This window comes from Lepidochelys kempii, chromosome 6 (assembly GCF_965140265.1).
Source record: "Lepidochelys kempii isolate rLepKem1 chromosome 6, rLepKem1.hap2, whole genome shotgun sequence".
Taxonomy (NCBI): domain Eukaryota; kingdom Metazoa; phylum Chordata; order Testudines; family Cheloniidae; genus Lepidochelys; species Lepidochelys kempii.
This window is the reverse complement of record NC_133261.1, coordinates 49,029,777-49,054,666: the sequence shown is the minus strand read 5'-3', so window position 1 is coordinate 49,054,666 and position 24,890 is coordinate 49,029,777. Positions and strand designations below refer to the sequence as shown.

Here is a 24,890-nt window from a genome sequence, read left to right as displayed (position 1 = left end):
CTTCCAGTATCTTGCTGTAAAATGGGACTAATCATCCCTTACAACCTTTGTCAACTGTTGGTGTGGTGGCCACCATCTTGGCTAACTTGCTAGGAACTGAACAGGAGACCTCCAGAAGATCCTTAAATGCAAGGTGCTATACATGTGCAAAGTACTGCTAACAGCTTAAATTTGTAAGCCCTTATTCAGACAAACTCCTTTATACTTTCAGAGGGAGTTTTCCTGAACAAGGAGTGAGTAAAAATTGAGCGATGATTCAGTCCCATGTGTTTTTATTTGAAAATGCTTTTTAAAAAAAATATGGGTAGGAAACTCAAATGCATCCTTAACATTAGCACAGCTCAGCTGTGAGTGCTGCTGCAGAGCTGCTACAGATCCTGCTTTGTACTTGAGCACAGTCACACAGTTCCCTGCCAGTCACAGGAGTTGAAGCCACTCCTCTTTTGCAGAGATATTTTGTTTCTGATTTGAGTTGGGAGGACCAATCAGAGGGCCGCACTGTTTCACTGTACTGTCAGATTGCAACCTTCCCCTACTCCAGCTAATCTCTGTAGCCTTCTTTGGGGTAGGCACAGCAGGCTGCCTCTAACACACACGATATATTAGCAGTAGTGCTGAAACCTGTGTCAGTGCCGATGTTTAAAATGAGGTGGTGGCTGCTGTCCCTCCTGTTTGACAGCTGAATTTTTACTCCGTGTTTCACGATCATCACTGGAAGAGCTGGGAAATTTTGTTGCCACTGGCATTTTTTTTATTTACATGTCCTTAATGGGCGTTTCTCCTTCTGCTCTAGCATCATTGTCCTGTTCACAGATATTAAGACTAAGAAGCTTGATTCTCTAAGGCTCGTATCCAAGGGCATCAGTCATTAACACACTGAGCTACATCTGCTTCTTGGCTAAGACTGAAGAAAGACATCTTAAGCTGGAAATCCTGCTTGCTTGCTCTCTCTCTCTCTCTCTCTCTCTCTCTCTCTCTATCACACACACATACACAGAAGGCATATGCTGCAGCAGGTTCTTTTTCTATTCCAAAAGGCTGCCTCACTTTGGAGATGCAGTGACAAGATAATGAAGTAAAAGTCTCCCGTTTCCAAGAAAGAAAATTATAGGAGTCAGCAATCGAAAGGGAAGAACAAGTTAAATAGCAGTAGCAACAGAAGAGGAGTGGAAGGAGGACAGTGGTTGAGAATTAAAATAAAATCAGAGGAAACAGGTGGAAGGCTCACAAGACACTGAGATAATTTAGGCTTAAAAGTGTCTGTTTCCTTCATTCTGTTATTTTCTAAGCAGTTTTTGGAGATTCCTAAGCAGGGCTGCAGCTTCCTGAACCTGCCTTTTCACTCTCGCTGACTGCTGCTGCTACTACTGTTGCTGTTGCTGACAGAAACGTGTTAGGAAAGCAGAAAGAGAAAATGCCAGCCATCCTGGTGGCCTCCAAAATGAAATCGGGACTACCTAAACCCGTACACAGCGCTGCTCCCATCCTGCATGTCCCGACGGCCAGGACCATCCCGCAACCCTGTTACCTGAAGTTTGGGAACAAGGTGGAGGTGACCAAGGCATCATATTCCAGCCAGATCCCCCTCAAATCACCTCATGGACATGAGAATGCAGGGGATGGCTTCCCCCCCAGGAAGAGTAGCTCTCTAGAAAATGGATTTGACACACAGGTTAGAAAAGTGTGGTGTTTTGGGAGGGGTGTGTGTGTGTGTGTAGTGGAGGTGGTGTGTGGTGGGGGTGTTTCTATTTTTGGTGGTGCCATGTGGTTGCAGAGGGTGATCTTGGTTTTTTAGTTGGGGTGGTGGCGGGGTGTTGGTTGTTAGGTGTGCTATGCTGTGTATTTGTGTTTGCTTGTGTGTTGGTTGTTTGCAGGGTTAGTATTTGTGGGGTTTGTTGGAGGTGGAAGGGATGTTGGTTATGGGGTATGTGATTTGTATTTACAGGGGTGTTGACCGGTTGGGTGTGTTCTGTGTTTGTGCTGGTCTCTGATGGTGGCAGGGCTTCTAGTTGTGGTGGGTGTATTTTGTATATGGGGGTGTATGGAGTATTGGTTAGTTGTGCGTTTTGTATTTGTGATTGTGTGAGATGATGGGCAGGTTGACATGTTCTATATTCAACTGCAATGTACAGAGAATATATTATCAGTCAGATTGTACCCTTGAATGCAACTGACTACCTAGGAAATTCATGCTAAATGGAATTTTCCGTCTTTGATGACATGTATATGCAGTCTAGAGACAGCACTTCATTTTTAATGTGCAGTATTTAGATTGCTCTTAAATGTGCATCTGGGTGGTTCTTTAAATATGTTGATTTCCATGGTGAGAGAAGAAATGTACGTTCCACCACTTGTTTTATTTTTGCTAGTGTACATCCTAGTTTATTTCAGCATGGATCAGATTGCCTCTGTAATGCTGATGCCCCAGTGTGCTTGATAGCAGTGTAAGCACATAGCAGTATGTTAGAGTACTATGGTGTGAGCAAAGCAGATGGTCTGCTGCAGCAAACTGAACTGATTAACATTATATAGAGGTTGCTATGTAGGCGGGTGGTGTATTTTGAAACCAGCCGTCCATATCATGAACCTCCTCTGCAGGCATTTGAACCTGGGAGAAGTGGGTGATACACTGGAAATGGAGTATTTTTGAAAGAATCTTAGCTTTTCCCTCTTTCCCCCAGAATACTCGGTCATCTGTGCCACCTAGGGATTGCACGCTGTGGCCTCACAACCTCTTCTCTTAGTGATAGCATGACTGCTGATTGGGTGCATTTGGCCTCCTGCTCTGCATTTTAGGATTTGCTGCATTTTTCTGGCAGACAGGTGACGTATCGGGCTAGTCGGGCCAGACTAATGTGACTGTCAGTTCCTGAGGGACTGAAAGCAGAAAAGGGAGACATGCGAGTGGTGTCAGGGAGGTGGCAGCAGACAGACTGACCTTTGCATCACATCATGCTCTTAAGAGAGGAACAAATGTTATTTCTTCTAATTCTTGAGTTTTCCCTTCAAATTCCAAAATGTCAGCAAAATCTCTGCATACGATGCTCACTTTCTCGCTAAGACATGCCTTGGTTCTGTATTTAAGTTTTGATTGCTGCATAAATGTTTCTTATTCATAGGTATTGTCTCATTTTAAATAGTAATTTAGGCATAAAGAGACTACTAGAGTTGTGGAGTTTTGGGAGGATAGTATGTATTTTAACCCATATATAGTTGTGAAGCACACGTTTGTATATCATGATACTGAATTGTCAAGCAGGGCAAGATTTTGGCCAAAAAATGTAGGAGTTACTTATTGAGTTTGAGATAATTTCTTGCCACAACCTGTGGGAGAAATCCTGATTTGTTAGCAATGCCCAATGACTTATTTGGGTCCAAATCTCAGCAGGTGACTAGTACCTCTTAGGATTGGTCCAGACTGTATGATTACGTATTTTTGGTGTTATGTTAACTGGTTTAAGCTCTGGTAATCATAGAATCATAGAATATCAGGGTTGGAAGGGACCTCAGGAGGTCATCTAGTCCAACCCCCTGCTCAAAGCAGGACCAATCCCCAATTAAATCATGTTTCTCTTATGCTCTGTTTATTGTTACCACCCTAATTACCTCCATGCCCATGTGGGTATTATGCACGGCTGTTCCCACCCAAGATACTGACTCGGGACATTGATCTACACCTAATGAGTTTTTTCCACACCGATTATATCAGAGCTACTGTTCTCTTCCCCCTTCCCCGCTATGAGGGTGTCTCCTGTCAGATGGCAACAGTATTTTCCTCCTAAAAAGCCTGCAGCTGCATCCAGGTATAGAATCATAGGGCTGGAAGGGACTTCAAGAGGTCATCTAGTCCAGTCCCCTGCACTCATGGCAGGACTAAGTATTATAGAGGATGTCGAGTCTGATAGTCCTACACAGATTGATTCTAGTACAGTTCACCCAGGACTAAATATCTCTAGGAGGTTCCCAGAGCCTACTTCTAAGGAGTGAATAGCCATTTCCACAGCAATATTTCTATCTTAGGTACTCATATAGCCCCCACTACCAGAGTATCTGAGCACCTCATCATCTTTGATGTAGTTAGCCTCACAACATACCTGTGAGGCAGGGAAGTGTTTATAGATGGGGAGCTGAGACAGAGCGAGAGACTAAGTGATATGCCCAAGGTGACAAAGGTAGTCCATGGCAGAACAGGGAATTGAACCCAGGTCTGGAGTTCTAGGCTGGCACTCCTTTCTAGCAAATTTGGTCAGTGACCTCTAGCCAGGGGCTTTGCCAGTGCACCTCAATCCCAAGCCCTTGTCCATGGCTGTTTTAGTGTTGGGCACCCCTAACTTGACATCTTAGATCCCGTATGGTACTTTGGAACATGACTGCTGAGCCTCTGGCCTAGCTGAAATACTCTTTGTTTTTAATTTGACGATAGTTTCAGTAGTCACAAGTCCTAGGCCTGGTGCCATGTGCCCTCCTGTTCGCTCTACAATTTGCTACCCTCCCTGACTGCCATGATGACACCTTTCTTGAGGCCTGGGATGGGCAGCTTCTAACCAAGCCTACTCTCCGATCTGGCCAGCAGTAGCTCTGAAGGGCTGCAAAAATCAGACTCTTTTCATTGTCACCTTGTGGCAACCTGTAGTGTGAAGTAGCCCGGGGAGTGGCAGCCATAAGGGTGTTCTTAGATCTTGTCTCAATCATGGCAGAAAAGTGAGCTGGTTGGGCCTGTCTGCTGGGTCTTTCATCATGTCCTGTTTTGTAAATGTTTTTACTGTGTTGTTGCAATTTTCATTGGGCAGAATTTTGGCTGGCTGTGTAAATATGCATGTAACAAACTCCCAGCAGGCAGAGGAAGCATTGGGAGGAGACTGACTATCCCACTTCCGGCACCTTTGAAACACTGCACAGTGTTGCTTTGCAGGTGCTGCACTGGAGGAGCCGGGACAGGGCATATTGGGATGTGGTCAAGGGGTCTGGAATGAGGTACATGTGTTAATGGCTGCTATGCCCAGCCTTCCTCCTGTATAGGTTTTACAGTAAGGAAACAGGTGCACATTAGTGATGCATAAATTCTCACCAGTTTCTCTCTGTCGAGGAATTTATGCCTTTATCGTAGTATCTGAGCTCCTATTGGAGGATGGTTATGCCTCTTTCCCTGCACTTGGCTTTGTGATTTATTGTGGGGAAGGAGCCCTGTTTAGTGTTTAGAGCAGGAAATTAGGAGTCAGAACAACTGGGTTCTAGTCCAGGCTGGTTTCCATGTGTGTCAAGTCACTTGAATGTAAATAATAATGGATGCCTCCATTTTTGAGTGCTTAACCTTAGATATTTTGAACTTGATTTTCAGAGGACCTGTGCAGTCATTGCTTCCACTGACATTAAGTGGAGTTTCGGGGTCACACAAATTCTGAAAATCAATCCCAACTCATCTCAAGATGGGAACACTGAAAATCAGTGGCCACTTCTGATTATTTTGACTTTGTCTTTCTCCCTCATCTGTAAAATGGGGAAAGCACCTATATTTCAGGCATATTTTGTGTCTTAATTAGTACCATATAAGTGAAATGTAGTAGTTACAATCTATGTAATTTTTATAAAAGCAATTTTAGTCCATTTTAGAGGCACTTTCTAAAGAAAGATCCAAAATGCTCAGCTTCAAGTTCATTACCATTGCTAGACTGAAACCTTAAATTGATGAATCACTATAATGTCATTGCTATTGTATTTTCACTGATTTGTGCATTCTATTCATTCTTTTGTGTTTAATTCCCTGTATGGTGAACAATGGCTACCTCCTCTTGAAGTAATACTTATATTGTCTGACATACCTACCAATAAATTATACCCATATTTAGAGAGCACTGTTTTGGAAATATTTAACTTTGTTTCCACAGAAACTTCCATCTAACAGATAACAAGATAGGGATCTGTCCTTTACTAAATGGGATTCACTAGTTATTTTGTAAAAAGCCATTTGCACTTTGAGGAATTATTAAATTTTTACTCATTTCTTAAGACAAAAATCACTGTTGACTACAATTCTTCTGGGGAGAAGAGTGTTTTAGGGATTCAATAATGAGACCATCAAGAAGATAATATTGCCTCAAGAATACAACCAGTTGCAACCTTGCTCTATTATGTTAAAATTAAGAATCTTGCCTTAACCATAAAAGACAATTATGGATTTAATTAGTGCATTTTTTTTGCTATTGTGTAATCGTCTCTAGCTTCTTGCTCTTAACTCTGTGGGGAGAACACAGAGAGTGGTTATCTGCTAGTATCTGAGAACATTCATAGTTCAGACATTGTTTATTATTATGTTTTTATTAATTTTATCAAAGACACTTTATAGCTCCAAATCATTTTCTCACTGATTGTAAAACTCGATAGGCGGAGAGATGAAAAAACATGTTGCTGAGAAATTAAACTCCCCTACACACACAAGAGCAGCAGCTATCATCCCCCTAGGATTTGCTCTTTCTGCAGGATGGCTCTGTAGTGGCTCAGTGGAAACACAGAGCATAGCTACACTGCGCCTGGACTATGGGGGTGTAAACCATAGTGTGCACTAGCGTGCTGCACTGTAACAGCTCTGCGTAGACCCTGGGAGCGCAAGCTAAATGGTACCTAGTTCGGGTTAACGTAGTCCTGTTTTCAGCGCGGCACTGCAGAGCCATCTTATAGGAGGGGGAGAAGTAAACAGAGCCTAGGCCCAATTGTGACCTCAGCTATGCACATACAGGTCCCACTGACACTAGCTAAAGTTGCCAGCAGGTACTTGATTGTAGAATTGGGCCTCAGATATCGCCAGAGCTATCTTGAGAATTATAACCAGTAATACTGGTAACACAGACATAAAGGAGGCAAACTTAGTAGGAAACTTTTTATCATGGATAAAATGGAGAAAAAATGATAGGAAAGAAATAATATTTTCAAACTTTTGTTAGGGAATTTGCAACCAGTGGTGGAGGAAAAATCCCCAAGAAATAACAGTGGCCCCAATCCAGCCAATACTTAAACCCATGCTTAACTTGGAGGAGCATAGATTTCAGTGGGACTCCCTATATGATTAAAATTAAGCATGTGCTTAAGTACTTTCCCTCAATCACAGACAATGTCTGTAACAAAAAACTTGTCAACATTATAATTGTAACTTTCTTTTTGAGGGATTCCCACTAACACCTGTCACCAAGAAATTCAAACAGAAGTCATCAGCTATCCCCCAGCCAAACTGTGTGCCCTATAATTGTGTTTATGATAGCAGTTTTGATAGCACTTTAATAGCTGCATATTAATGAATGCCAGGAATTATTACCACATAGAAACCAAAAAAAAAAAAGAAAAAAGTATTCATGATTTGTTTTATAGTGATCACTAAAGAGAGTATAAAGAGCTGTCATGTTCCTCAAGCATTTGTACTAAAGATGAAAGATTTACAGTGTAAACTCATGGGGTTCTTTTGGGGCTTTTTTTTCGTTAAGAGCATGAAGCGCCACTTGTTCTCAGTGTCCAATTCAGTTTTCACTCACAGTTAGTTCTCTATCTAGTCCATTATAGGTGAACAAGCAGGCACTAATCATGACTATCCTTCTGATTACAGGATAATTGGGGCACTCCTTCAGCATGCCAGTAAATTAGCACCTGGTCACCATAAATACAGTCTTCCAGAAATTCACTGCCCTCCATGCGAAAACATCCAGGGTGGGATTTTCGAAAGTCCTCAGTGTTGACCTGACTCTGCTTCCATTGAAGTCAATGGGAATTTTACCTTTGACTGTACTGAGAGAAGAGTTAGGCCTATGTGACTGTTTTTGAAAATCCTTCCTTTAAGCGAAATATTCTTCCTATTTTCCACTTTCTAGCTATATATGATACTTCTGTGTCCTTTATTACTGTAGTTTCAGAGCATCTTGCAATCTTTAATGTATTTATCCTCACAACATTCCTGTGAGGCAGTGTAGTACTATTATTCCCATTGTATAAATGGAGAACTGAGGCAAAGAGAGACCAAATGACTCGCCAAAGTCACACAGGAAGGCTGTGGCAGACCAGATAATTGAATCCAGCCCTTTAGAGTCTCTGTGTAGCACCCTGACCACTGGACTATTATTTTCCTTTCTGGTATTTGCTTATCATATTCTCCCTGTATATTCTCACTGTGCCCTTCAGGCTTCAGCCCTTGAAACTTCTGTTTTCCCATGAAACTAAATTTCTCCAGTGAGTACAGCCCCACTTTTATTACTCCTAATTTTTCAAATAATTGTTATGGCTCACACTTTAACCCTCTTGTTCTTTCTCTATAACAGTGCCCAAACTGGACACCACAGTCCAGCCGTGCTCTAACCAGTAATGAGTTCATTGTGGAGAATAATTTCTTCTTTCTTGTTACTCTGTTCCCCTGTTTTTACATCTCAGTATTCTGTTTTTCTTTCAAGCTGCAGTGGGATATTTCTCTGACAGCTTTAGGGATTTCCTTTCTGGCATGCCTGCATTTTTTGCTCATTCTGTGTTCTACAGAACATCACCCATTTAATGTATGTTTTTTGTTTTCTTTAATTCTTTTAGACTCCAAACTTTCTGATTTAGGCTCATGTGCACTGAAACACATCAGCTATTTCTCCACATGTGCCCCAAACCTTTTTAACTCTTTATGGGTTTAATTCCATTTCACTATTAGCTGGTCCATCTAGTCTGGTAGTACACAGAGAGAGATACCATCCTTCAATGTATATACAGAGTGAGAGAGCAGAGATGGTGAAATTGAGAGAGAACAAGCATTCTGAGTGTGCCAGAAGATTGGCCTGACTAGCACTTCACCCTCCATGAGTATTCTTAGCAAAATAAAACCATGCCACCCCAGATGATGGAGACTGTCATAAAGTAATTTTCTCTGCCCTGATTCAAAATGCTGTTGTGAAAAAATGAACAATCTGAAATGTAAAAGATATCACAATGGTGGACACTGTAGATCGGGGTGGGCAAACTACAGCCCAGGGGCCGCATCTGGTCCTTAAGACGTTTTAATCCTGCCCTCGAGCTCCTGCCAAGGAGTGGGGTCTGGGGATTGCTCCACTCCTGCGCTCCAGCCATGGAACGGGGTTGGGGGCTTGCCGTGGTTTCATGCGGCTCCCAGAAGCAGTGGCATGTCCTCCCTCTGGCTCCGCACGCTGCCCCCACTCCATGTGCCACCCCCGCAGCTCCCATTGGCTGGGAACCATGGCCAATGGGATCAGCAGGGTCAGTGCCTGTGGACAGGGCAGTGCACAGAGCCACCTGGCCGCACCTCTGTGTAGGAGCTGGAGAGGGAACATGCTGCTGCTTCCGGGAGCTGCTTGAGGTAAGCTCCGCTCAGAGTACCTGTACCCTTGATCCCCTCCCATGCCCCAAACTCCTGCCCGAGCCCTGATCCCCCTCCCACCCTCTGAACCCCTCAGTCTAAGCCCGGAGCACCCTGCTGCACCCCCAACCCCTCATCCCCAGCTGGAGCCATCACCCCCTCCCACACCCCAACCCCCAATTTCGTGAGTATTCATGACAATTTCCAGACAGACAATTTCCATACCCAGATGTGGCCTTGGGCCAAAAAGTTTGACCACCCCTGCTGTAGATGCAGGGAGGGGAAAGGGGGCTGTAGGAGAAGGGATAGCCAGATTTCTGTTCATTCCCACTGTCAGAAACCTCTAAGACTGCACCTGTAAATATTAAAGACTAACACCTCCAGATGCATTTTCTGGAAAATTGGAACTATTTACCTGAAACCTTACTGTCACCAAATGGGGGGGAGAGGAGGGAAGGGTTGGATAAGTAGGGCCTGGACCTTTGTCTGTTTTCCACCTGGATACCAAGGTAACAGGCACGTAAAAGAGATGGAGTGAGCCAGAAAACATTCTTTCCAATAGAAGTTTGTAAAACCCCAGCCACCCCATTTTTGGTGATCTCTGTGTACAGAGGGACAAGAGTACAAATATTCATTACCTCCCCCCAGTTTTGTTGAGGGGGTGAAGAGGGATTTAGTTAAATGGGACCCAAATCCAAACCACACCTATTTTTTGCTTTGGAAAACCAAAACCTGAGGAAGGATGTTTTGTAAACCTGGGGTTGCTTTTACCCATATCGACTTTCCAGTGATCAGTGCTTTGAGAATCATTGTCCACGCCATAATCTTGGTTCCAAGATTGTTAAGTCAGAGGTGAGATAATGTCTCATTTTTGTCACTATAGATTTGTAATAGTCTTTGCCGATAGATCCCTTTCACCTTTTCCTACCAAAGGGGACAACATTATTTTTTATATCAATAATTAATTTCTTATTAATTTTCATGAGCCTGTAACACAAAATCAGTACTTTGAGAGACCTTAAGAAGATCCAGTTTTGAATAGTCTGACTGATGGGCCTTGAATGATACATGACTTTTTCCATTCATCATTTCAGTTTCTGCCTATTCCGGATTTTGGGCCAAATTCTGGCCTGGAATGCTGGTGTAAATCAAGGGACACTCCCCATGAAGTCAATGTCCTGAAGGCCTTGCTCTGCTTTCATTTATATCAGTGAGTTTAGTGGAGGTACTCTGGATTGATACTCTGGTAAGTGAGAGTAGAATTTGGTCTTTAAATTGAGTTTAAATTGGGGCGAACTGCAGAAACACAGTGTGACTCAGATTTGTTCCCAAGAGATGTTTACCTGGCTAAAAATACACGGGTAAAATATTATTTTTAGAAAATTTTATATTTGAAGCATATAAATTGCCAGGCTCCATGTGTATTATTAGTCATGAACTGTTGGTACATTTTGTAACCGAGAGCTGCTGGTTTTCCATTCACCAAGTACTGGCATTCAGTCAAACACTTGTCACTTATTTGCAAGCGTCTAATTTTATCTGAAAATTGTTCTTTGTGAAATAGTTTGTGGAAACATTTGAAGTTTCTATAGTTATGCAAAGAACGGGCATGGAAATAATGGCTAAAACATAATAAATAAAACATTAAAACAAATTGATAAAACAGGTTGTTTTATATTTAAATCAGCCTCAGATCCCAGTTCTGGCAATGGTTACACCGTCCTATTTTTTCCCCCTTGACAGTATTTTTAGGTGTTAACCATGGATTATTTTTCATCTTGTACTTGGCTTATTTTAGAACTGGAAGCAGCATGTGGGAAAACAATAAATGAGAGGAAAAAAATCTAGTTTTCAGATCTCAAAAATATTGATACCTTATTAAACTGCCTTTACTTGTTTTGTCTCTGTGTTTGGTACCGTTTTGGATTGTGATCTCATAAGTCTTCGTTTCCTCCTAGACCTCCTCTTATATTCTACACTGTGTCCAGTCCATTGTCTTGAATGATCCTTTGACCCCTTCTCCCATTCTCCACTTTGTCATTTTTCTCTTCCCCCCATATGGCTAGAGTAGCCTCCTTATTCCTGAGTGTCAAGCAACCTCTCTCTCCCTCTTCAAATCTGTCCTTATGTACCCTTCTTTTCATTAGTCCTTCACTGCTATGACTCCATCTGCTCCTATCTTCCTGTCTTGTACTTTGTATCACATCCAGCCTTTTATACTGTAAGCAGCATACATCAGGGACTTTGTTTGGTTATGTGTTTTGACAAGTGCCATACACACATGTGGTACTGTGTAAGTACTGAATAGCAGTTTGGCAGTAGATAGAGCCTAGGCATGGCAGAAGGCACATGGATAAGCTATCAGCTCAAAAAAGAACTCAATGACTCCTTCCCAGGAGTTGGTTTGCTTGTGAGTTTACTTTAATATTCAAATAGGCAGGGTAACTGTCAGACTAAAAAGACTACATTGGGGACTACATTTCAGCTTTATAGAACCTAGTGGGTCTTAATATGGTAATAATGCTTAGGAGGAAACATAGCCAATGATGTGAATCATGAGACTTAGTGCAATGGGTTCATAAATTCCTCAGTCCTCAATTTGGAATCAGTAGTCCTTCCAGTCCCAAGACTACTCAATCCAATTAGTCCTTCCTTCAGAAGCAAGGAGGGAATAGAGATAGTGTTAGAGATGTTTCACTTGACACCCCCACCCACCCACTGAATAGTGATACGGCAGATGCAGTTTTGACAGTGAGGAGTACCTTGGAGGCTCAAGAGAATCGGGGCCTAAAGTGTAGATCCAATGGCAATCAACACAGTCAAGTCCAGAACAGTGTGACTCGCTTTGCTTCACTACAGGAGTCTGGCCAGGCATATTCAGACAGAAAGTATCTCTATGACGGTGGGTATAAACAGTCAGGGAGGTACCTAAAACTGCTGCATGGCGTTGGAAGCAGTTGTTCACGTTGCTTGGACTTTGTGGGTTACTTGGTGTTTGGAGGAGGGAAGGGTACAAGGGGAACCCTCCTGGTCTTCCCATATCCACCCTCTTTTTCTCCTAGTAGTTGACCAAGTGTTGTAACTTTGCAGTAATTACATTTTCAGAATTGGGTAAGGAGAAACTTTCCTATCATGCACAGCTGAGGACATAATTTCCCTGTTTTGGGGGCAAGAGGAAGTGGGAGAAGATAAGTTTGTGGTGTTTAGTTCCTTCAGAATCCATGTAGTATATAATCTGCGTGTCTTCAATTCTTCTTCTTTATGTGCTTTTCCTCAGACTGAGAGGTATTTCGGGGCGGTGAGAAGGATGACAGTGGTATCTTAACTGAAAATGCTTTTTTTGCTGTACAAGAGAAGAGGGGAGTCTTTCAATGGAGACATTTAGTTTTCCACTTAGATAAAGTAGTGGTCAGAAATTGCCTTGTGTTTTATTCTATACACCATCTACTAGTTCTCATTGATTATAATGAACTTTTTGGTAAGACAGCACTGATTAACTTTGGGATCCATGTTGTTGAACTAGATCGGGGTTCTCAAACTTCATTGCACCGCAACCCCCTTCTGACAACAAAAATTACTACACGACCCCAGGAAGGGGGACCGAAACCTGAGCCCACCTGAGCCTTGCCGCCCTGGCTGGGGAGCCAAAGCCGAAGCCCAAGGGCTTCAGCCCTGGGCAGGGGGCCTGTAGCTTGAGCCCCATCATCCAGGGTAGTGCAGCTCAGGCTTTGACCCAGGCCACAGCAAGTCTAATGCCAGCTATGGCGATCCCATTAAAACAGGGTTGCAACCCACTTTGGGGTCCTGATCCACAGTTTGAGAACTGCTGAACTAGACTGATTAATAGCATATGATGGCAAAAGTAGACTTCTAAGCCAAATTTCCCTTGTGTACCCCCAAAGCAAATTTGGAAATTTGGAAATTGATGACCTGTTCATTGGTATTGAGACTTCATAGCCGTGTGTATTACTAGAAATTACTATTAGAACTGTAATGAGATGCAAAGTTACATTTTCTTACAGAAACTTTATTACAAATGGTGCTTTAACTGTGTGCCCCCACAGTGAAGAAGTTCAGAACAGACTTAGGGAACATATTTACAAATTGAAAAGATCAGTGCACAATTTTGATTGCAGCTGGCTAGCTTAATTGTCAGTGGAGCAGTCCATTGAGACAAATTTGATCAAGGCATAAAGTCATCCTTACTCAAGAAGATCATGTAAACATCTTATTCTGATTTCAAAACTAGTTTTAAAGACAACACACTTACGATGAAATCAAGCAACCACTTCACCATTTGAGGCCAGTTGAGGGAATATATTAGCGGTGGGTTTCTTTGTTTTGCTTGAGGGCTAATCAAGGATTACTCAGGTTTTCAGGATGGGTTTACACATACTGGGTTCTTCTGTGACTTTGCTGGGATTGATTACTTTGAACAAAAGTGAAGATGTATTTATCCTCCTATTTTCAGCTTTGCCACTTTACTCCTCTCCAAACTGCTTTGGAATGCACCGGCTCCAGTGTCTTGGACATACTGTCCAGTCTAAAAAAACAAACCCTGCCAAAAAAACTGACTGTTAAAAATCTGGGAAAAAGGTATGTTTCCTTTAATTCAGAGAACAGAGTGGAGAGTTAGCATCCTATTGCTAAGCAACGGGCTAGCAGGGGAATTCTAATGAACTTGCTTTAATTTACAAAACCAAACCACTTTTTGCTTTTTTTAGAGGGAAAAGGAGCTGTTGCCTAGGATCTCATTTCCAAGCAATCCGATACAAACTCTCCTTTCTCTTCTCTGAAACAGGGCAGACTTTATGTTCTGTTGGCTTTCTAGGAGGTGTTAGCTTTTTGGCCCTTCGACTGTATGGCTTTTAACTGCATGGCATAGTGATCTTTGGAGATTCAACCATTTGACCCCAAACCAATGAGACGTGTAGTACTGACAGGTTTCAGAGTAGCAGCTGTGTTAGTCTGTATCCGCAAAAAGAGAAGGATTGCTACTCCTTTTCTTTTTGCAGTAGTACTGAGAGACTCTGCTCTTGATTGCCATAGAGCAGACCTTTTTACAATCTTCCCGCAGACAGGAATCTTTCTTGCACTCAGGAGAAGAGACAGACTCTCCCTGTGACTGCTTTTCAGAACAGTTAAGTGATGGGAAGGAAATGCAAAACTGAAAGGATATGGAAACAAGCTCATTAGTTTGACCAGTGCCTACAGTATCTTTGTATAAAAAGACAGACATTCCGTTTTGTGGGAGTGCACCTTTGAGCACATCCCCTCGCACTGAGTCTAGACAGATTGTCAGTGCAAGAATACTTGCTATAGACGGAGTGTTACGCTGCAGTAGAGCTATAGCCACAGATCATTGCTGCTGCAGCAGCAGCTTGGATTCTTTCTGATCTGTGACCAGGAGAACTTGGCACATTGTCATGTGCTTAGTCATTCCAGCTGAGGTGTGCAGGGGAAGATTGGCCAGCTGTATTACTTGTCAGCACCATCTGCTGGCCTGCCTACAGATTTTCAGTCGTGCAACCCCAGTGTCTCTTCCCAAGAAGGCGGTGACATTCTAAAATGGGGGATGTCTCTGAAGTTTCCAAACTGAAGAAGGAAGAGGGTCTCCCTTCTCCAAAGTTAAAAGTAGGAAAACGAGAGAGAGAATGATCCAACTTGCCCGAGGGGGCTGGAATCTGGGTCTTCCTGTTCTTATCACACTCTTACAGCTAAGGTTATATAAGAGGTTCAAAGAAAGAAAACCTGAATGAAATGTTTGAGCAATAGCAGCTTTTCCTAATTGACCACTGGAGTGAAAAGGTGGGGAATAATGAAGGAGACTTCCTTTATACTGAAGAAAAGTTGGTAGTGGGTAGGGAGAATGAAGGCCACTCAGCACAATGCCTCTTACTTGCTCTCCATTCTGTTTCTTCCTCACTGCCCATTTCCTGTTAGAGTCTATTTTGAATGGTTAGATTTGCTGTGTTCTTTTGGGAGACATTGGACTGGGGCAATGGAGATCTGGATTCATTTCCCTGCTCTTATGCAGACGTCCCATGTGACCTTGGAGAAGTCACCTACTTTGTGTCTGTTTCCACATCTGGAAAATGCAGATAATAGGGAAGAATTATCTCCCAGGAGTGTTTGAGGGTAAATCATTAATGTCTGTCAGACTCTCAGATACTAAAGTGATGGAGTATGTAAGTACCAAGAGAGATCTTTTCCCTCTGGTTCATCAGTGGGAGGTTGCATTGTACTTACTATAACTATCGGTGAATGTTATTCTACCCTTATACATGACCTCTGAGAGCCCCAGTTTGTGGTGCTGTGACTTGGTTTTTCAATCAGTCAAGTTAGCTAGATCAGCTATTTTTTGTTTTTAACATAAGTGCTCTCAAATTCACCTGGTGAAGTAAGTTTGTGGCCGCCTTAGACTCTTAAACCAGGTTCAAAAGAATCTGAAATAAAAAAGTAAATCTACGAAGGCCCAAAATATATCTTGGCAAATCAGCCACTCTATTGTATAGTTTGAGGTTTGGGATGAAGCTTAATCTGTTGGCCACAACAATGTGGACCATATAAGATTTAACCCTCACTCCTGCCTCCTGGGTTCTGTGGGATTCCGCAGAGGAAGAATTTACACTGAACTGTGGAATGAAAGCAGAAAAAGCACTATAATTTGCAGTTGAAACACAAAAGGCTGCAGAGAAATAGCCGTTGATATTGGGCACCATCATTATGACAACACCAACTTCTGCCAGCCCAGTGTTGCTGTGTCATCATATAAGGGCTGGCTGAGTGACTGATCCAATTTATATTTATTCCAAAGCATTAAGGAGGGACAAGTTTGAAAGTTCAGTGTCCCTGTGAGTAATAATTTTATTTTAAATAATTTTGCCCTGGTTCTTAGCAACTTGCATGAATCCATTTTCAAAAGCAACCCCCTCTCCCCAGTGTCCCCATCCCCGCCGATTTCAGCCAAAATAGCAGTAGTGGGGGTGGGATGAAGGAAGTGCCCTTTAAATCAGAATTGTAAATGTTGTTGCAATACTTCTCCCCAATTGCAGTTGTCCTCCTGCCTCCTTTTTCAACAGTGGCTGAGGTGGTAGATGTGGTTTGGTCAGTGCCTCACATCATTGTAAGAGTGTTGTTAATTTAGAGCTGCAGGTGTACACTTAACTCCTTCAGGAGAAGACTTCACAAGACTCGGCAAGATTGTATTCCCTGAGGCGGCACTCTTCATTATTTTTTAACTATTTGTCCACTCTCTCCACAGTTGCCTAGAGAATTTGAAGAGATTATTATTTACACCATGCCACAGTCGTGCGTTGTGCTTTACAGCGAGGTCCCTGCTTCAAAAATCTTAGTCTAAAGGGTTGAGACTGCAAGATGGTGAATATCTCCTGTGAGCATCATTCAATTCCTATTGACCTTGCAGGTTCAGACCCTAAATTAAGACATGACATAATTAAGGATGGTCAGCTTAGCGGGAGGGAGGACGGGTGTACAGTCCTGGATCACATGGATTACTGTATATACGCTGGGTCCAACAGTTAAATTTCAAGGCGGAGGGTGAGTAATTCCATGGCTCATGGCATTCTGCAGCCAGCAGTGGAACATTGTGACGGCATGAAGAGCTGAGGAAATTTCTACTCTGCCCTAAATAATTAACAAAACCTCAATGGGAGTATGGCGGCAACGTAATCTTTTAATACCCACCCTCTTTGAAACAGATCTTGTCACAGCCAGGTTCTGCTTGGGAGGAGATGACTGTGACAAACATATTCTCATTATAGGTGAAGCCCCCTAGAACTGGTTATATGTTATTTCAGAATTCTCTCATCCTTCTTTCAGCAGCTGGCCCACGTGTGTGCAACAGAATTCAAGGTATCCCTCGAACACATCTTCTTAAGATTTTTCTGCAACTGAGGCCAAAGCTTAGCCAAGGCAGCTACAGTGAAGCTTTCTCTTTCTAGTGAAGTCTTTTATTATGTTGCACAATGAATGAGGCATGCAGCGGAGTTTCTTCTGGGAACAAGATTTTAAGTTTTCAGTTAAAAGAGCCTCATTAAATCCAAATAAACTTCATTCAAGATAGGGCAGAAACAGCATTCTTTGTGTTCTTTTTAAGTAAGCAAGCCATCCTATACTGGATCTGAACTGTAGGCATTTTTATTACCCACTTAAACCTTTGTGTTAGAAGATCTGCATAATTATGTCAATGCTGATTTTAGTGTATCATTGTGAAAAACGTGTCTCAGCACCAGAAAGGCGAATTCTCTTGAACAAAGACTGGTTGTCTTTTTTTTGTCCTGAGAATGAAACGTCTACGAAGATGACTTGCTATGATCTTCCTTCATGAATGAAGGCAAGATAAATTGCCCTTTGTGGATGAGACAGTCTGTCATTTAGTCTTACCTTGTGCATGCAGGAGTAAATTATCTGATGGTCATTAATGTGCATGTGTGCTGTGGAAGATGTGAGGCTGTATTTAATGAAATTATGGCCTTTTTCCATACCATCAGATTATTTAGTGTCACAGGCAATGCATTTCCAATGCAGCTCCCTTAAAACTTTGCAAATTTTCTGATGTAGAAAACAAAAGATTTTGGAGATTTAGAAAGGAAATCACAAAGTTATTCCAGAGGCAGTAAGCACATGTAAGCAGAGTTTACCTGTCCTTTAAACAGATAAAAACTATTTGGTGAAACATTCGAGTAGGTAATGCTATAGGTTAGGTGGAATTGTTTGGTGGTTTTATTATTTGGATAAATCTATGTTAGGCACCGGGAGACCACTGAAAACTCATTACACTTTTGTCCTATGGCAGATTTGATCCTAGGTTTCTAGAAAGGAGATAGACGTCATAGGTCCTTTCCATCTATAAAGTCTGAGAGATGTGACAGACTAGTAAGTGCATTAACTCACCATACCACTGGGATGTTTATGTTCTGTCAATAACATTATTTTATGTCGAGAAAAAAAGTTTAATTTATTTTGTGAAAGACCTCATATATATAAAATTTCCAGGAATCCAGTCTTAGCTTTTTGATCTCCAGCTCTTAGCTTTTTATTTCTGTTGTCCACCAGAAATTTTTAACTCACCATTTTTAGCAACAAATTACATCTTGGCTTCTGGTTTTTGTCCAGGAGGTCAGACAAACCAATCCAACCATACCTGCCATCCAAGCTGCTTCACAGTAAGTGTACTAAGAGTCGTGCTGATGACACGCTCATCTTGTGTTTTTACGAACTTCACGTTGCTGAGGTTTAGAGAGGAGGGATGAGCCAATGGGTCAAGGCACTAGCTTGAGGCTCAGGAGATCCTGGCTGAATCCCCTGTTCCACCACAGACATCCCATGTGATCTTGGGCAAGTCACTTGATCTCTCAGTGCCACAGTTCCCCACCTGTAACATCCCTACCTCTCAGGGGTGGTACGAGGGTAAATACATTAAAGCTTGCAAGGTGCTCAGATACTGTGGTAATGGGGCCTATATAAGTATGATCGATGGATGCATGTCTCTCAAGGCTTCATTCCCCAGTGTGGTATGCTGTCTCCATAGCATCAGTTCTGCCTTAAGATAATATTTGAATCAAAACAAAGGGGATTTGTTTTAAAATCCTGTTCCACCAACAATTTATGGATTTTTAATAAAGTGCATGGAGATACAAGGTATATAATCACTTCTCTGCGGTATGGGGGAAAAAGTTTCCAGCTTTAAACAGAACAGATACTATTATTTTTGGCCTTGTCTCCTGAGAACAACAATGTGTCCTTTAATGCTAAAAACAATTTGAAGAAAAGATAAGAATCCAAGGACCTGGACATGCAATTTCAAACAGTAATGAGAAGCTTGTGGGCTGGGGGTTACCATCTGCACACCACTTTGATGCCATCTGCCAACAAGGAGAATATCACTATAGGGGAAAATAGCAGGATGTCTTGCAGTTATCAACCCACAAAACCACCAGTTACACATGAAGATCTTCTGAAATTTGCCATGAAATCCAAACCTTTGATAACATCACTCTGAAGCGGAGAGAAGGGCTGGGATGAAAAAAGCAGATCTTTGAAATTGTGGAAGATGGGGAGGCCTGTGGAGGGGGTTGGGAAGGCTCAAAAATTGCCACATGAATTTTTTGGTTGACCACATTAAGGGAAACATATAAGTAGACAATTAATTTATACAAAGTAACAGCGAATACTGGAAACAGTTTGTGAAGGCTGAAATTATGTTAATTTATGCAGCTCCCACTGCTACAGTGGTTTAAAAATAGCTTCATTTCTAAAAAACTGGTGCTACTGTATATCTTTCTGTATGCTGCAGGTTGACTTTGTGTTTAGCTTTTGCCAATTTTAACCGATTGAACACTGAGTGAAACCCCAATTATGTGAGTTTTTTGTGTGCAGGTTCAAGAGGTATTCTGCCATGTATGATTTCCATTGAAAAGGCTGACAGTTGAGTAAGAACACAAACAAATTTGTGGCTGCTGTGAGTAGCCTGCAATGCTGTGCTTGAGACTAAATACCAGAGAAATTGTTAAAGTTAAAAAAAAAATCAATCCGGTTTCTTCGGGTCAGGTTTAGTTTTGCAGAACTTGACAACCACCACTCGAATGCATAGTCCTCTGGAGCATATACCTTCGGGCGGGGCGGGGGGAGTATTTGACTTGTGTTCTGCTACAGTTCGTACTCATTTTCTGCATTTATGGAGGTAGGGAACAAGAAGAGAAAAAATAATACCTCAGTTAGTCTTGTGATTAAAATCAATTTTCAGCTTGTCTGTCAGACCTAAGCTGAATTTCCAATGTTTATGGATGTAAATCTTAAGTTGAATAACATACGTATCTCAATTGGAGTCAGTGGGTGAAAGTGTTATTCTAATAAACTGTTATGTGGAAAGCACAGTGATAATGATAAATTAAGGACTGTCAAACATTGGTACAGCATATGTTGAATGGTTACAAAAAATATAACTGCGCAGCATAGTAAAAATGAAGTATTTTAGTAGCAGCATCCTAGTATTCCTTTAATAATGCTATACATTTTTTTGGCACCGTGCATTTGATGATCTCCAGGTGCTTCACAAAGGTTCATTAATGAAAACACGCCACCACCCTGTGCGGTAGGTAGCTGGTGTTACAAAATTGGTACAAGAAGAAAATCATGGTTTGTGGTTGGCTAAAAGCAATCATGTGACTAGTCATTAGTAGTCTGTTTACCTTCTCAATCAGTAATACTAAGGTCTAAATAAATATTAACCAATCAGATAACATATGGAAATAATACATCCTGACTGGATGTGGTGAGTTCCATTAAAATGATTATTCTTGTCATGGACAGAATGGTTAAGGGTCTAAACAACAGGTTAGAATCCAGGTTACCACATGTTCAATCCTTCATCCACCTGAAGAAATACGTTGAATTGTTGTGCCATCTGCTGCATGTGGGTTTTTCAAAATACAGCTCAAAAAGTAGGGTCCTGTCTACTAAGAACCATGGCACTTTCGGTAAGAGTAGGAGTTTGGCTCATCATATTTGGTCAAACATTATTTTCGTCCCACTCTTCTGCAGCCTTCTGTATGCCAGTTGGCTGATGCCCTCCATATCAAAGAGAGGTGCATTTCAGGAGACTTGCTTAGGGAACCTTATGAATGAAGAATGCTCTCTACAGTAAATGTGAAATATTACTGCTTTATTCATAAATATTAGGATATAGTCTAGCTGCTTACAAAAACCCACACAGACACAAGTGGCGAGCCCTTTTCAGAAAAGGGCCAGGACTGGCAGTAGTGATGGCGAACTATGCCATTTATCAAGTATTCCAGCATTATAGATCATGGCTGAAGACCATTTTCAGCATTCTGCGATAAAGACTTGTACAGGGTCTACCTACATAATGTCTAGCAGTAGCTGAGCCTATTGTTCTTCTTCCAGAGCTTGCTCATGACCATTCCATGTTAGGTGTGTACACGGCATGCACCATTGCTGGAGATTTTTCCCTCAATGGTATCAATCGGGCTGGCTATGGCACCCTCTAGAGCCACATGCTTAAGCCCTACAAAAGAAAAGGGAGAGGTTATAAATGGCGACAGCCACTCCTGTCCATCTCAGCTTCCCAGTGGGCATCTCAGAGATACTCTGGTGTGCCCAAGCAGGCCTTTGGAAGGTGCACCTGAGGGCACTGTACCAGTCACTGCCCCTTTTATTTATCCACTGCCCCTTTTATTGTTGGACCATCTATCGCTCTTCAGCCCAGCATGATAGTTCAGAACATCAGACCATTGGGTCCTGAGTACAGTGACAGTCAGATAGATATACCCTTCAGTTTTTATCCACCCTTCTCTCCCATCCCTGTCCCTCTTCAGGGACCCTTCTTATGAGCAACTCCTTATCCAGAAGGTGCAATCCCTCCTACGTATGGGGACTCTGGAGGAGGTTCCTCAAGACTTGGGATGGAAGGGGTTTTACTTCCAGTATTTCTTAATCCCAAAGACCAAAGGGGGGCCTTCAGTCCATTTTGGATCTGCATCACATCAACAGATATCTCAAAAAGCTAAGGTTCTGCATGGTCTTCCTGGCCTCCATCATTCCCTCCCTGGATCCAGCAGACTGGCATGCCGCCCTGGACTTAAAGGATGCATACTTTTGCATTTCTATCTTCCATGGCCAGAGAAGATTTCTCAGGTTTATAGTGGGTCAGTGCCTTTACCAATTCACCATGCTTCCTTTTGGCCTATTGCAGCCCCTTCAGTTTTCATTACATGTATGACAATCATAGCAGACTTCCTCAGACGGCGAGGCATACAAGTTTATCTGTACCTCAGTGACTGGCTGATCAAAGGTCAGTCACAGGCTTAAGTACAGAATAGCATCAGCACAGTCCGAGCCACCTTCCGAGCACTGGGCCTGCTGATAAATGAGCAGAAGTCAACTCTAGTTCCAGTTCAGAGAACAGAATTTATTGGGGCAGTGCTCAACTCCACCCAAGCCAGGACCTTCCTGCCAGAAGCCCAGTTCCAGATTTTGTCAGACTTCATATCCAAGGTCATGGCCCACACAATCACAACAGCTCAGGTTTGCCTCAAGACACTGGGGCACATGGCGGCATCTACTTACGTGGTTCAGTCAGCACGCAAGGCTGCCTCTCAGGCCCCTCCAGATATGTCGAGCATCAGTTTACTCTCTGAGCAGACACCACTTGGACTCAGTGCTCACGGTCCTTCCACTGGTCCTTGACTCCCTGGACTGGTGGAAAGACCTGAGATTGTTAATGATGGGGATTCCCTTTGTTACCCCTCAACCATCAGTAGCCTTAGTCTCAGACACGTCACATCTCGGGTGGGGAGCCCACCTCAACAATCTCAGGACTCAGGGTCTCTGGGCCCAAGAAGAACTCTCCCTACTCATAAACATCAAGGAGTTCAGTGTGGTACGCTTATCATGCCAAGTGTTCCTTCCCCAGATTTCAGGTGAAGTGGTGCAGGTCCTGACAGACAATACTGCATCCATGTTTTACATCAACAAGTAGGGAGGAGCTCGATCTTTGACCTTTTGTCAGAAGACCATCCATCTGTGGGACTTCTGCGTGAAGCATTCCATTCATCTTGAGGCATCACATCTCCCATGAACTTGGAATGTACTGGAGGATCACCTCAACAAATCCTTTTTCTCTCCCCAGGAGTGGTTCCTTCACCCAGAGGTCACCAGATCCATCTTCCAAAGGTGGGGGTCTCCTCAAGTGGACCTGTTCACTACGAGGCAGAACAGAAAATGCCATTAGTTTTGTTCGCTGCACGGACACAGCCCAGGCTCCATCTCTGATGCTTTCCTGCTCCCATGGCTGGATCTCCTTCTTTATACCTTTCCCCCGATCCCCTTGGTTCACAAGGGCCTCCTAAAAATCAAATGGGAAAAGGCAAAAGTTATTCTGATAGCTCCGGAGGGGCTGTGCCAGCATTGGTTTGGCACGCTCCTGGATCTCTCGATGACAACCCCACTCTCACTGCCACTCTGTCTGCACCTGATTTCACAAGACCACAGCCAGTTGCTTCACCTGAACCTCTCCTCCCTGAACCTAACTGCATGGATGTCGCATGGCTGAACCCTGAAGAACAGGCCTGCTCGGAACAGGTTTGGCAGATCATGCTAGGCAGTAGAAGGCCTTCCACCAGGGTTACCAACTTGGCCAAGTAGAAGCATTTAACTTTTTGGGCTTCTGAATATGTTCTCTGTCCATCTCCATCTCCCCTCATTCTATCTTGGACTATTTGCTCCATTTAAAGCAATAGGGCCTGGTCATCTTGTCTATTCAGATGCACTTAGCAGCCATCTCAGCCTTCCACCCTCCAGTGAATGGCAGGTCAAGTGTTCTCCCACAAGATGACAGTACGTTTTTTCAAGGGGATGGATAGGCTCTATCCTCAGGTCTGTGAACCAACCGCCCCGCACATGGGACTTAAACCTGGTTCTGTCAAGACTCACAGGTCCCCCCTTTGAGCTGCTACCATCATGCCCTCTGCTACTTCTCTCTTGGAAGGTCACCTTCCTGGTGGTGATCATCTCCAGCAGAAGGGTCTTGGAAATCAAGGCCTTGCGTCAGAACCACCTTACACGGTGTTCTTTAAGGACAAGGTCCAACTGCGACCCCCACCTGGCCTTCCTTCCAAAGGTGGTGTCACAATTCCATAACAACCAAGCCATTTTCTTACTAGTCTTCTTCCTGAAACCTCACAGGAACTCTGAGGAATGGTGGCTTCACTCCTTGGACTTCAGGCTTCTCCTTCCTTTTTATATTGAGATGGACTAAACCCTTCTGCAATTCCACGCAACTCTTCGCAGCAATAGTGGAAAGGATCAAAGGGCTTCCTGTGTCAGCCTGGAGGATGTCATTCTGGATACCCGCCTATATTCAGACTTTCTATGAGCAGGTGAATATCCTGCTTCTGGCCATCTTAACCACTCATTCCAGAAGAACTCAGGTTTCGTCAGCAGCATTTCTCGTGCAGGACCCAATCCAGGACATCTGCAGAGCTGCAACCTGGTTGTTGGTGCATACCTTTGCTTCCCACTACGCCATCACGCAACAGGCCCTAGACGACACCAGTTTCAGAAGAGCAGTGTTGCAATCAGCATGTCCATGAACTGTGAGCCCACCTCCTGGGGTACTGCTTGTGATTCACCGAACATGGAATGGACATAAGCAAGCGCTTGAAGAAATAAGTTACTAACCTTTCGTAACTGTTGTTTTTTGAGCTACATTGCTCATGTCCATTCTGTGACTCACACCCTTCCCCCCATGTGTCAGAGTTAACTGGTAAGAAGGACCGGAGGGTGTGCGTGGCCAGTGGGGCCCCTTATACCGGTGCATAAGCGCATAGCCCAGCAGGCGTTAGAGCTGGCCCAACAGATACCACTGAGGGGAAAATCCACAGCAGTGGTGCCCATGGTGTGCACATACCTAATGTGGAATGGACATGAGCAACGCATCTTAAAGAATAACAGTTATGAAAGATGAGTAACCATTCTGTTTTTCACTTTCCTGAACTGAAAAATGTAAAAGAAAAGAATG

The 24,890-nt window shown here is 43.0% G+C and overlaps 1 protein-coding gene across 5 annotated transcripts in view; it reads left to right on the top strand.

The window, feature by feature from the left end:
- The window catches only part of NAV2 (neuron navigator 2), a 679,973-nt gene that overhangs the window by 322,045 nt on the left and 333,038 nt on the right, over positions 1 to 24,890 (top strand). For 3 of the 5 annotated variants that reach the window (XM_073347849.1, XM_073347848.1, XM_073347847.1), the window contains exon 1: positions 631 to 1,672. The exons of the other annotated variants lie outside the window; for them this stretch is intronic. In XM_073347849.1, coding sequence (XP_073203950.1) covers positions 1,415 to 1,672 — 258 coding nt within the window. In that variant the 5' untranslated portion in view covers positions 631 to 1,414. Of the gene's footprint in view, positions 1 to 630; positions 1,673 to 24,890 lie in introns of those variants that run through there. 5 annotated transcript variants of the gene reach the window in all.